This window comes from Anser anser (assembly GCF_964211835.1).
Source record: "Anser anser genome assembly, chromosome: 22".
NCBI lineage: Eukaryota > Metazoa > Chordata > Aves > Anseriformes > Anatidae > Anser > Anser anser.
Genome location: NC_139743.1, coordinates 6,749,416 through 6,761,961, shown reverse-complemented (window position 1 = coordinate 6,761,961; position 12,546 = coordinate 6,749,416). Strand labels below are relative to the sequence as shown.

Here is a 12,546-nt window from a genome sequence, read left to right as displayed (position 1 = left end):
AATAAATTGTAGACTGTTTCCACTGATAAAAATCGATCAGCTGTGATTGATTCTAAAAGGCTTTATTTAAAAATAAGCAAAAATAACAGTGTCAGAATAAGGGCTGTAAAGCTTCAAATCATGTGCAGACTTGTCATTGTTGCTGTGATTGAGCAAGTAAACTTGAGAATTACGCTGGTCTAGGAGGAGGCATCAGCGGGCTGGGTAGAAGCTGTGCTGCTGGCAGTTTCTTAATGTGGCTTTTCCTCTTCCAGGCTCAAGACAAAATCAAATTCCTCTGCGTTGAAAAGGTAAGGAAAAAAAAAGGTCATAAGTGGAACTTCCTGGTTCTCTGGTGAGGGCTGCCTCTCGGAAGGAATGGCACTGAGTCCAGAAAAGGAGAATGCTCTTACCTTGTGTCAGTGGTTGGATGGAAAGACGTTGTCTTGTGAAGAGCATCATGTTCTTCAGGGGCCCTCCATCTGCTTTGTGTGCCAGGTGGTGACTCTTGATTTCAGAAAGCGGGATGAAACGTTTTGTCATCCGCACGAACTGGACATCCACCTGAGAGGTGATGGGCAGCAAAGGAGCGTGATTGGAGGAGGATATAGCATCCAGGTGTCACATTAAAACTTTGGGGGAATAAGAATTTTAAACGGAAGCAAATAACTGATGTGTAGTATCTTATAATGGTAATGGAAGCTCTTCCTTGCTCAAAGCGAAAAGAACTCTCAGATATTTCTGGCAGGCCAGTTGTTTACATGAATCTTAGCACCGTGCACTAGAAACATCCATGCATGTGGTCACAGACAATACAAAAGGAAGATGCGGGTTACAGCCAGCCTGTGAACACTCACTGCCCTATAATTAAAGTGTGCCTGAAAACCATAGCTTTCTTTACTATGGACTGAGAGTGGTGCTTAAAGATGTTTCTTTCCTAACCCAGAATTCTGTAATGGTTGCAGAACTGACCTCCATGCAAGTAAGATTTGGAAATTTAGGGAGAAACACTTTGTCAACCTTTTGGAAGAGATAGGGGAAAAGGCAGAGAAAGCAATCAGTATTGGATTTTGTCTTGAGGAAGAAAAAGGTAGGGAGGGAGGCCTCAACAGAAGCCTTAGAAGATATGCAGTAGGATAGTAAGAGACTCCTAATGGCACTGGGATTGCACACAGAACTTGAAACAAATCTATTTAGTTTACTACATTACCATGGACCATTTGGGGTTCTCTTTTCTGCTGGAGGAATCATAGTGAGGATCCTTCTGATCAAACTGTGTGTGATCCGGGTATGCTTCCTTTACAATCTGAAGCAGAACAGGAGAAGAATGTGAAACAAGTTCTGGCCAGTTAAATACTGTTGTCAGCAAAGGGTATGAAATACCCTTGAGGAAGCTGTGACTAGACGGAGTAGGAATAATGCTGGAATCAACCTTGCTTTCCCTGAATTCCATTCTAACAGTGGGATATATTTCCTTTCCTTACATTCCTTGGCTGGAAGCACTGCAGAACAGTACGGATGTCAATGAAACATCATCGCTTCTTTTCAGAGCAAAGTGGAAGGAGCACGTGGAACAGAGGAAAACTGGGTACGTGGGAACAGTATTTGTGACAAGTCCTCCTCTTAAAGTTCTGTACCCAAGTTTTATACTACTGCCTTGCAGGCTCAGCTCAGTCGAATTTAGTGAACCAAATATTAATCAGATGACCTGAGTGTGGAGCAACACTTTACTTCTCTGGAACTGCTCTGAAATGACAGCAGGATAACAGCGGTTTGGTTCCATTTCCTTGTGAAAGGTGCTTCGCTAAGTCAGCTGTGCTTTGAAAAGTACATGGAGCCCAGATACCCTAGGATCATTTGCTGTTTTGATTATTTTTCTCTTTTACTACTCTGGATGTGAAACAGAAATAGGACTAATGAGCAGTTTGATAACCCACTGATTACCTTTCTCCGATGCTGAAACACAGAAGGAGAATGACGCGCTCACCTTGACAATGGCAACAATGCCAGGCTCTTTGCAGTTACTGTGATAGAAGAAGGCCTGTTGCCCAAGTTTCATGGCTCTCAGGAAATTCCTTGCCTGTCAGATTTAAACAAGATATGCTGAGTGATTTGTCTGAAGCCCTCAGGTTTTCATTATAAACAGCGAGAAACAAGACCTAACACCAGGACAGAGGCATGTGCTCCAGGGCTACTCGGATAAGCTTTCCTGCATGGGTTGTACAGATCTTTTACACTGCAGTGAAATGAAGTACAAACAAGGCTAAAGAGTGAGATCCTGTTGGTTAGAAAGTATAAGGGAATGTAACAGCTCAGCCACCCTCATTCGGGAATAGCCAGAGACTTAAGGTAGCTGTCAGCAAACAGGCAGCAGAGCAGATCGTATTAGGCAGGGGAAGAGCGTGTGGATTTCCTTTGCACAGGAGTCCTGGAACAGACAGCTGTACGCTGACAAGGCACAGTATTTGGTTGAGTACTGACTTGCTCAAAGGTGTCAAGGGAAATAAAAGCTGATCATCTGTTGAACTTGTTAGAGACTAAGCTAAAGAAAAACTGGTTTATTTGAGAGAATATTACCCAGCCTGAATCTACTTTTGACATAGAGGGAATTAAGCAGTTTTGACTCCTGACAGAATACAGCTGTCAAAGCAGGCAGACTACATCAAAAAAAAATATTTCAGCACTTCTAGCAAAAAGGGAACAAGTTATCTGTGAGGAGAGATGACTTTTTTCCAGTGATATTTCTGTGACTCCATCTTTGACATCTGCTCCTTACCTGGTAGTTTCTTACTCCATCCCAAAAGGTTGTCTGATTGGGCTGAGCCTTCAAGTCGTCAATACTGAACTGCAAAACGGAATGAAAATACAGGTTAAGTTCAGGAGGCAGTCTGATCTTGGTTGCCTTATTGTCTACATTTTGCCTAAACATTTGTTCCTAGTAGTGCTTTCAATTATACTACAGGCATCACAAAAGCTTTTTGGTTCCCACAGGTGTTAAAGGAGGAGCACTGCACTAGTGGAAAGGCAGAGCCTGAAATAGATGCTGTCCCCGCTACCAAACCCAAGCATTCTGCAACCTGCTTTCTTCTTCTATTACAAATATCAAACCCCAAGATTGTCACCCTTGAAGAGCATAGTCTTATGTCCTCCTGTTTCCAGGAAGACAGAAGTTTTTTGAGAAGACCCAACGGTGTTGATATTGTGAACAGTCTGAAGTGTTTCATCCTAAGACACTAATGCTGTGATTGATAGTGCAACTGTTTCTATACTTTGTTGACTTTGCTAAATCAGAATACCAGAATGGGTATCGGTGCTTACTTTCACATCCACTCCCTTCTCGAGCCTGCTCTCCGGCTCCGATTTCAGAAGCCAGTGACAATACGTTATCTTGCTTTCCTCCCCACCAGAGTCAGATTCTTTCGCCTTTTTCCAGTTCTTCCATCCTGACTTGGAACCCCCAGCTGAAGGTTTTGTGGGCTTTTCTTCCTCCTCCTTATCCTCAGTCTCCTCCTCAGTCTTGGCTATTTTAGCATCAGGCTCCTTTTTATCTTAAAAGAAACAAGAGATAAAAGACCATTCTGGTAAAACACATTTTGTTTCTGATAAGAACTGGTGCTGAAATAATTTCAGTCACCCAAGCTGCATTTACATACTGGTATTTGACTGCAACCAAAGTCTGGGGTACCCCAGGTGTTTACATGTAAGACAGTTGCATTACTCACAGGGTTTCCGAGTATTTCTAGTTTGCATTTGAAATAAGGATTTTTTTTTTTGTGGTGTGCACAAACATAACCTAAGTACAAAGTGTAATTTGAATTTTTATTAATTGCTGAGGAATCAACTGCAGACAACAAAGTTGAATTAGGTGAGTCTGAGGAATAACAAGAAAATTCAACAGCCAAGCAAGCTATTCCATTTACTGCAGAAGCCTTACATAAAGCCTTTGCTGTGCTACCAGCTCAGAGCGGGGTCCATATGCCTGTGTGTCCAGAACCCAAACAGCAAAAATGTAAGTGATTAAAGGGCAAGAAAGTGGTTATTTGCTGGAGTCTATTCAGCATGTGAGGCACAGATAAGTCAACTCTCTAATTTTCTCATCTTATGCCTTAAACATCAGATAGTGCTGCCTCAGTACAAGGTGCAGTTTTTTTTGTTTGTTTGTTTGCTTGTTTTTTTTTTATTTGTTTGGTTTGGTTTTGCATATGGTACCACATCATCTTTTTGCCACTACACCGGGTATATACTTTGACCATCTCTAACATGGGATCTGAAAGCTCCTAATAAACGGATGAGTCACATTTCTTTACTGTCTTGTGCTGAGAATACACCGTTGTCCCTATTTTATGTCTAGCAGACTTGTCTCAGTCACACATGGATGCTCAGTCCGTTTTTACAGAGGAAATGCTGCATCAAAGACATGTGGCTTTGAGAGACAGACGGTTAAAATGACTGTGTCTACTTTCGCTGTAGCCTAGATCCTCACTTAAGAGACGCTAAATTAGTTAGGACATCAGCACAGACCTGCTGCTGCTCCTTTGTCTCTCTTTCTGCTCGGCCAAGGCATCTCTGCTCTCTTTGAATTATCTCCTCTTCACCGAGAAGCACCTGCTGAACGAGAGAAGAATACGGAATTAATGTTTATTCAGGCAAGCTGAAAAAAAGTAGGGGGAGCCGAGGCAGAGAATGCAAAAGCTGTACAGTAAGTGGAGAGTAAATACATCTCCTTCCTTGAGTTCAGCCATTTCCTCTATCAGTGCAAATCCTGGCACTGGTTGAGGACCACACCCTTGGTGTGTTGGAGGCAGGCAGGCCGGCCATAGCAGCGCCCTGATGGACGTTAGCAGGAGGGCTGCTGTTCCTTCTCACAGCGGGGCAGCTGCTGGAGGAAAGTCCCGAAGGCGCCTGGCCTCAGCGCGGCCGTTTTCAGCCCTGTAAAAGGAGCTGTGCTCTGAGGAAAGCTCCACCGGGCTCCATCCAGCCTCCCCCCAAGGGAGCCTGGCTCGGCGTGCCGAGATTACTGCGCGCAGAAGGCCCGTGGAGAAAGGCGGCCACTTGGCCGCTCTCGCCCCTGCCGCCTCCTGTCAGAAGTTCCTTGGCTCCGAGCTGGCCTCCTCCAGCCGCAGCGGGCGGCAGCAACTTTTCCTCCTCCTGTGCCAAGCTTCTCCCAGCCCTCCCGGCCCGGGCTCCCCCCTCACCAGCTCTGCGGAAGCCCCTTCGCCTCGCAGCGGGGCAGAGGATGCTCTCGCCTCTCCCCAGCTTCAGCTCGGGTGGAGGAAACACGCCGTCCCCCGCCCGACGGCAGTCGGAAGTCAGTGACCGTTATGCAAAAAAAAAAAAATAAAAAAGGCATCGCCTCGGAGGCTCGCCTCCTTCCCGCAGCCAATGTGCGAGCCGGGAGGCTCGGGTGGCGAGACTACAGCTCCCAGCCCGCTCCGCGGCTCCCAAGGGTGCTGAGCAGGGGCTGCCATGGCATGGCGAGCGGCCTCCCCTCGCCTCAGGGCCCACCTGCTGCTGAGCCGCCGCCGGGGGATCGCCTCCTGCATTGACCGTGAGGCTCCTCGGCGGAGGCTGGAGGCCGGAGGCTGGGGAGCGGGATGGCCTTCGGCCTCCTCACCGTGTGTCTGCGGGTGGTGGGGCCGGGGGGACCCCGAGGGAGGGAGAAAAGAAGGGAGAGGGAGGGAGGGAGGGAGGCTGGGGTAGGGGTCAGGGGAGGTAAAGAGGGAGGGAGGCTGGCGGAGAGGCCGGGGGGACCCCAGGGAGGGAGGGAGGGGGGCTGGCAGCTGGAGCCTGCCGGGGTCGAAGGGGGGGGATATGGCAAGGGGAAGCCGTGCTCGCCCCCACGGCAGCCTCCTCCAGAGGATTTTCGGAGGGAGGCAAAGAATATCTCCGAAAGAGCCGGCGAGGCAGAGCGGGAGGCTTGTAGGGAAGGCTGGCGGGGCCGGAGGTACCTGCTGCTCACTCCTGGTGCCCTGTGACCGGGGCCTCCTCTGGTCCCTGAGTATGGTCTCTACTAACCCGAGTCACAGCTGTGACCAAGCCTGACACCTCCAGGAGGATCCCAGAGTGCTTCCTGGAGGAATCACTTCGACATTTAAACATACATTTAGGATAAAAGCAGCAGCATCACTTAGGGGGTTCCTTAAAATCATAGGAGGAGCTAAAAAAGCAACTTCGGATCTCTGTGCAATTGGCAGATGCTGTGTCCAGAGGGTTTCTTTATTTTTTGCTTGCTTTCTAGCATCACTTCTTTGAAGTCCCAGGACTGTTTCCTTGTATTTCTGCTGCCCTGCCCCAGTCTCAGAACACAGCAGTGAGTCGCCAGAGACATCTGGGGCCTTGGGTTTGTTTTGTTCCAGGAATGCCCCCTGCCAAAGTCCACTGCCCTCACCCAGCACAGATCCAAAGGCTCCAGGGAATGGAGAATTTGTCTCTGTAGCACAGACCGTGAACTGTTTGTGTTAGTCAAGGGCCCCTTTTAATTGTTTGAGGTACACAAGAGGTGGTAGCGCTTGCTGTCCCTGTAACAGACACCTATTGCATCTTTTCCTGGGTTTCTAGCATCTGCTGGTCTGACTGAGGAGCAGAAGGAGTTCCAAAAAGTTGCTCTTGATTTTGCTACCAAGGAGATGGCTCCTCACATGGCTGAGTGGGACGAAAAGGTATGACAGCCTCAGACGGGTTGCACTGCCCACTTTCTCCTCCCTTAGCACATTATTGCCCTTGGGTCTCACCAGCGGGGTTCCTGCAATAGCTCCTCAGTGCTGTAATGACATTTATAGGGATTTTTGGTTCAAGATGCTGCTGTAGCTGGGGTGGGAAGCCATGAGAAATTCCTTGAATCCTTCCTAGCCAGGCTAGTCAATCATCTGAGAAGTGATTTACTCCTGAAGATGGCATATATCTGTCTAGGTCACTGCTTGTCCTTTAACTCCCCCAATTAACTTAAATTCTGCAGAAGTTTGGGGCTGGACTTGGTAGGCTAGGTGTAGCAGATGTTGATCACAGATATCCACTTGTGATGTCTCTGCCTGTCCCAACAGGAAATATTCCCCGTGGAAACAATGCGGAAGGCAGCCCAGCTAGGATTCGGTGGGATCTACGTGAAACCAGACGTGGGTGGCTCCGGATTGTCACGACTTGACACCTCCGTAATCTTCGAAGCTTTATCAACGGGCTGTACCAGCACCACTGCTTACATGAGCATCCACAAGTGAGTGCGTCTGCGCAGTGGTGGACGGTGGCTGCCTGCCTGAAAAATGCAGTTGTTCTGCGGGCTCTAAATCCGGCGTGAGACAGCTTTCCTCGCGCTGCTTATTTATGGTTGGGAGACCGAGCAGACACGTCAGCGCGAGGATCCCTTGACGGCAGTAAACAAACAGGCTACAAAACCCGAGATGCCACCAAGAAGTAATTATAGCTTCGTGGCACACAAGATGGGATTAAGTTCTGGATTTTGTTCCCCACTTAAGCTGTCTATAGATAGCAACCTGCCTGGAAAAAGCTTTTTTGCCTCGGTTGTGCTGTGAGAGGGCCCAGAGGCTGATGCTCGGGCCCTATCCTGCTTCTACAGGCACGTTCAGCGACAGGCTCACTTTGCACACCAAGATGGAGTGACGTTGCCTCCTTGTTCCACAGGAGGTTTTAAAACGAGACAGCAGAGCTTGGTGCTGAGGGGAACACTGAGCCTGTTAAGTAGGAACGTGCTGTTCTACAAGGCAGCAAGCCTGTGGTGAAAGGAGGGCGATCTGCTTCCTCCCAGCCTCTGCAGCGTGTAATTTTGTTCCCTTTCAGCGTGCGTGGGGGCAGCTGGAAGGAGGGCTGCCTCCCGGGCTGCTTCAGATTAACTGCAGCAGAGGTGGAGCAATAAGCTTTCAAGCCTCAGTGGTTTTGTGGAGCCAGGTGGAGCTTTGTTCTTCTGTTGAGTCAGGGATGTTCTTGTATCACCCACCCTCCTTCCAGGGCCGTGTTCACGTACACTTACCGTACTGCTGCTTCTTCTCTCCCGCTCCAGCATGTGCGCTTGGATGATTGACTCCTTTGGCAATGAGGAACAGAGGCACAAGTTCTGCCCTTCACTCTGTAGCATGGAAAAATTTGCTTCTTACTGCCTGACAGAGCCAGGTGAGCATCCTCAACCAAAATATCTTCACCGGTCCTTCACTCCTAATGTGGTTTTATCAGACCTGAAAGTTGCGCGGAGCTGGGGGCGAAATGTTTGTTTTCACGTTCTCCTGTGTAATCGCCACAAGACCAGAAGGGGCTGGTGAATACAAACCTGAGTGGTTTGGGGTGTGATTCCCAGCAGAGTGTGCAGGCTCCAGCTGCAAAGGCCTCTTGCTACATTTCCTGCTCCCTTACCTCCCGAGCAGGAAGTGGAAGTGATGCGGCCTCCCTGCTGACCTCTGCCAAGAGGAAAGGGGACACCTACGTCCTGAATGGCTCCAAGGTACCTCTCTGCTCCTCTTAAAGCTGCTGCATGGCACTGCATGCGCAAGGGGTCCTGGGTCTCACCATCCTTTCCATTTCCTACCATCTCCTCATCTCTGTCTGTTCCCTGAGCTCTGCAGGGCATTCACCAGGGCTTAGTACGGCTGGGTCACTGACTGCCTCCTGGCAGTAGGCTCTTTGCCCCTCTGTCTCTGTACCCCACTGCTGCTGCAGGCTCAGGGCTAGCATTCGATAGCGGCCCCTTTCCTCTTGTGCCCTTCTGCAGGCGTTCATCAGCGGTGGGGGTGACACCGATGTCTACGTGGTGATGTGTCGCACCGGAGGCCCAGGCCCCAAGGGCATCTCCTGCATGGTGCTGGAGAAGGGGACGCCGGGTCTCAGCTTTGGCAAGAAGGAGAAGAAGGTGAGAGGCTTGCTCTTTGCTTCCTTGGGGGGAACGCAGGACAGAGATGAGCTCGTCTGCAGAGCACTAGGCGTCTCTTGTTGGATGGGACCAGCTTACCAGCCTGGCACGTTCTTTTCCAAGCCACATCCAATTTTGGTGAAGTTGCACAATAATTTTTGCTTTGGTAAGCGGAGGATTTTGGTCTGAGGAACACCAAGGTTCATTGGATCTGGGCCTCTTCTCAAAGACACTCCAATTTGTAGCTCAGCACACTGACACCAGACCGCACAGACCACAGGCTCAGCGGTGCTCTTGCAGCAGCTTGGCCATGAGATTAAGGGTTGGGAGCAGGCTGGGCAGCTCTCTGCGGGGAGCTGGATGTGTGCAGCTCCTCAGTGCTCTGTTTCTTCCCAGGTGGGATGGAATTCCCAGCCAACTCGGGCTGTGATCTTTGAGGACTGCGTTGTTCCTGTCGAAAACCGTCTGGGAGCTGAAGGTCAGGGCTTCAGCATTGCCATGAAGGGGCTGAATGGAGGCAGGATAAACATTGGTAAGAAAGACAGCAGAGAGCCAAGGGAGAAGGGCAGGGTCATATTGTCACCTCTCTGCATTAGCTTAACACTCACTCTGTATTCTTGGCTTCTCCCACCAGCTTCTTGTTCGTTAGGAGCCGCTCATGCTTCTGTTCTCCTGGCTCAGGAACATCTCACTGTCCGCAAGCAGTTTGGGGAACCCCTTGCAAACAATCAGGTAACCTCTCCACCAGCTCTGCACTCCCTGAGCTGTGCTTTGTCTGAGATCTGAGCTTCAAGTCAGGATTGTGCTTTTCCGGAGTAACAAAGTGTGTCAGGCCCGAGACCTGTGTGCAGGTAGCGGGGATGTGGTTCGGGGCACAGCCCCTCTGAAGACACCGACCTAATTTTTCCTCTCGTGCTGTCTGCTGGCAGTACCTGCAGTTCAGGCTGGCGGAGATGGCAACGCGCCTGGTGGCAGCACGGCTGATGGTACGCAATGCCGCGCGGGCGCTGCAGGAGGGACGGGAGGATGCATCTGTGCTGTGCTCCATGGCCAAGCTCTTTGCTACTGATGAATGCTTTGCGGTAGGTTACTCAAACCTCACTTGGCATCGTATCTGGAAGCTTGGAGACTGCTCTTGGTGCTCAGAATGTCAGAAGGAAGTTTAACACTATCAAGCCCTGGCCCCAAGCATGTTCACTGAGCCAGAAGCCTCTTTTTTAGGACCAGAATGTTTTATGGGACAGAATTCTGCACCCTGAAGAGGCAGCAGTATTAGTGTCTCCAGAGTTCAGGACTCCTGGCTCCTAGTGCTTTCTGTATTACTTTCTAGGGGACCAAGCAGGGAGACAGGACAGGGAGTAGAGCATTTTTATTTTCAAGGGTTAATATGCATATTACATGCTTATCACTCGTAGGTAGCAAGTGATCTTCCCTAGACCACTGAGAAATAAAACACATCACAAAATGTGCCTGAAAAGAGAAAGCAAGAAGGAACAAAAAGGAAGGAAAGTGAAATCTGCACTGTGACGCTTCATAGATTAGTGTCATTTAGAAGCTATCATATTTTCTCAGCAGTCTGCATTTTTGCCACGTATTTATTATGTTTTCTGTCCCAAGTTGATAGATAATGATAGATGGATTCGTGTTTCAATAGAAATCAAAGAACTGAACGGATTCCTCAGTTGACTGGCCACTAGATGGTGATCTGTTGTTTTGTTCTTTGTATTAGTAGCACCATGGAAATGCAGCAAAAAATGCCTTTGTTAAGTAAAGCATTTCCTGGTTTATACGCTTATAGTGTTGATATAAATGATATAAATGAGCCATTAATGTCCAACAGCACTTACGGAACACGATAGCACTGGGGGCAGCACTGATGGGGACTGAAAGCTCCTTGCTGTCACACCAGACTGTGAAGAGGTGAGGTTAGGTGATCAGGAAAAATAGAAATGAGCCCAGGTTCCTGGGTTCTTACCGAGCTTCTGTGCTGACTTGTCCTCAACACCACGTGAGTCGCAATGCTGTCTTCTTAGATCTGCAACCAGGCGCTGCAGATGCACGGAGGCTATGGCTACCTGAAGGATTATGCTGTGCAGCAGTTTGTGCGAGACATCAGAGTCCACCAGATCCTGGAAGGTAAAACGTTCTCACTTGCAGTGCCTTGGCCGTGTACCAGGGGAGGACGGGCTCTCCTGGGGCCCCTGCCTCCCACATGACTGACTCTAGGGTTTCAGAATGCGCTTTTGTTCTGAGCATGAAGTGTTCCTGGATGTCATGTGTGTGAATCCCCTGGCCAAGAGCTCATGGTTTGTTCTCCACTATCTGGAGAAGTCACTGTGTAGTTTAAGAGGCTTACAGCAGGGGGAGATCTCTGGCTGTCATTGTTAGCAGTGCCTCTGTCCAATTTTAACCGATTACTCCTCCAGACACCTGCCGTTGGTTCCCAGCCATTCCTTTCCCAAGATTCCCGTTTACCTTCCAGTCTTTGATATTAGGTCTCTGGCAGTGTCTGGGCACAACTGTGTGTGCAGTGGCCATTCCTAATCTCAATTTGGCCTCCTAACCATTTTGTTTTCCCTCCTTTGAAATCCCTTCACCTCATGGTACCTTGTAGGGACACAATCCTTCCTATACTAAATGGGCCTACAGTCTTTCTGTATGTTGTATATGTAACACGTAGTAAAGTGGAGAACCAAGCTGTTGATATAGCTCTGGTTCTGCTCAGTGCCCGGTGCCCTCATCCTCTCAGTGCCCAGATAAAAAGAAGCACCAGCAGCTATCCCTCTGAACCCTGTCCTGAGCAACGTGCTGGCACTCACCAGATGTATTTTGGCCCAACACCTCCAAAAACCACCTCAATTGCTCTACCTGGAAAGAGCTTTTCTGTGCTGTAGACTGAGGATCAGGGAAGGATTTTTTTTGCCCTCACTGGGGGCAGAACCAGACTGTCTCTAAACTGCCCGTCTTTTGCTGCAGGTACCAATGAGGTGATGCGGATGATTGTGGCCAGGAATCTGTTACAGGTGTGAAGCCGAGGAGCTAACCTCCAGCCTTCGTGTCCTCCGTCCGTGCCAGCAGGGTCTGTTTCCCTCCCCTGCTCTCTCCTTGGGAGCAGAGAGGGGGATCGAGGGGTGCCAGCGGTCTGTCTGCCTCCTCCTGGAGGGCACCACAGCAGGACACTGCCCACAGGCTGCCACAGCACCCTGTGCCTGGCAGGGCTGCTGCCACCAGGCTGGCGTTGCGCAGCCTGGAGACACAAATCGCGGCTCTGAGTACGAGCCTCTGTCTGCAAATCCTGAGTTTTGAAAGAGAAGCACCAGCTGCTGCTCCCCTCCGCTGAGCCGGGACAGAAACAGGACCAGCGAAACCTTTAGTTTGAAGGAACCCATTGCTCTGCTTGGAAACCCGTCCTCCTGGACACTAAACCTCCGCCAGGGACAAGTTCGCTGCAAGCACCGCACCTCTAACCACTGCAGAAAGGGATCACCTATTAATTGAGGAGCTTGTTAATTGAGCCCCGTGTTTATTTAGAGGCACTCCTCTTCCCCCAGCACCCCTCTCCTGAGGTACGGGCGCTAGCCCGGCCCTACAGCGGTGGGGAGCAGGGAGCGGGGTCCCGGGGGAACCTTGTGCTCTGAGCAGCTCTCCCTGCGGTGTCTGTGGGAGTAAAACACTGCTAAACCCCGCTGCTGGTTTTCCTTTTTTTTTCCTCACAG

The 12,546-nt window shown here is 49.7% G+C and overlaps 2 protein-coding genes across 5 annotated transcripts; one reads left to right on the top strand and one right to left on the bottom strand.

The window, feature by feature from the left end:
• Nucleotides 1-46: 46 nt before the first annotated feature.
• On the bottom strand, nt 47-10,945 carry THYN1 (thymocyte nuclear protein 1). Of its 4 annotated transcripts, none has more exons than XM_083808733.1 (8): nt 10,806-10,945; nt 4,501-4,587; nt 3,298-3,527; nt 2,756-2,824; nt 1,967-2,059; nt 1,190-1,285; nt 393-543; nt 47-277 (listed from the first exon to the last, which is right to left on the bottom strand). In XM_083808733.1, exons 2-8 carry the CDS (start codon nt 4,541-4,543, stop codon nt 231-233), a joined length of 729 nt encoding a protein of 242 aa, XP_083664859.1. In that variant the 5' UTR covers nt 4,544-4,587; nt 10,806-10,945; the 3' UTR covers nt 47-230. The 4 variants fall into 4 exon arrangements, with proteins under 4 accessions (XP_083664859.1, XP_083664860.1, XP_083664857.1 ...); XM_083808734.1 differs by lacking the exon at nt 10,806-10,945 and adding an exon at nt 5,928-6,529; XM_083808731.1 differs by lacking the exon at nt 10,806-10,945 and adding an exon at nt 5,175-5,313.
• On the top strand, nt 5,388-12,517 carry ACAD8 (acyl-CoA dehydrogenase family member 8). Its single transcript, XM_083808705.1, has 11 exons — nt 5,388-5,527; nt 6,538-6,638; nt 7,020-7,189; nt 7,991-8,100; nt 8,349-8,425; nt 8,693-8,830; nt 9,227-9,362; nt 9,465-9,562; nt 9,760-9,912; nt 10,864-10,966; nt 11,807-12,517. The coding sequence occupies exons 1-11, from the start codon at nt 5,446-5,448 to the stop codon at nt 11,857-11,859; spliced, it is 1,221 nt and encodes a 406-aa protein (XP_083664831.1). The 5' UTR covers nt 5,388-5,445; the 3' UTR covers nt 11,860-12,517.
• The last annotated feature ends 29 nt before the right edge of the window (nt 12,518-12,546 follow it).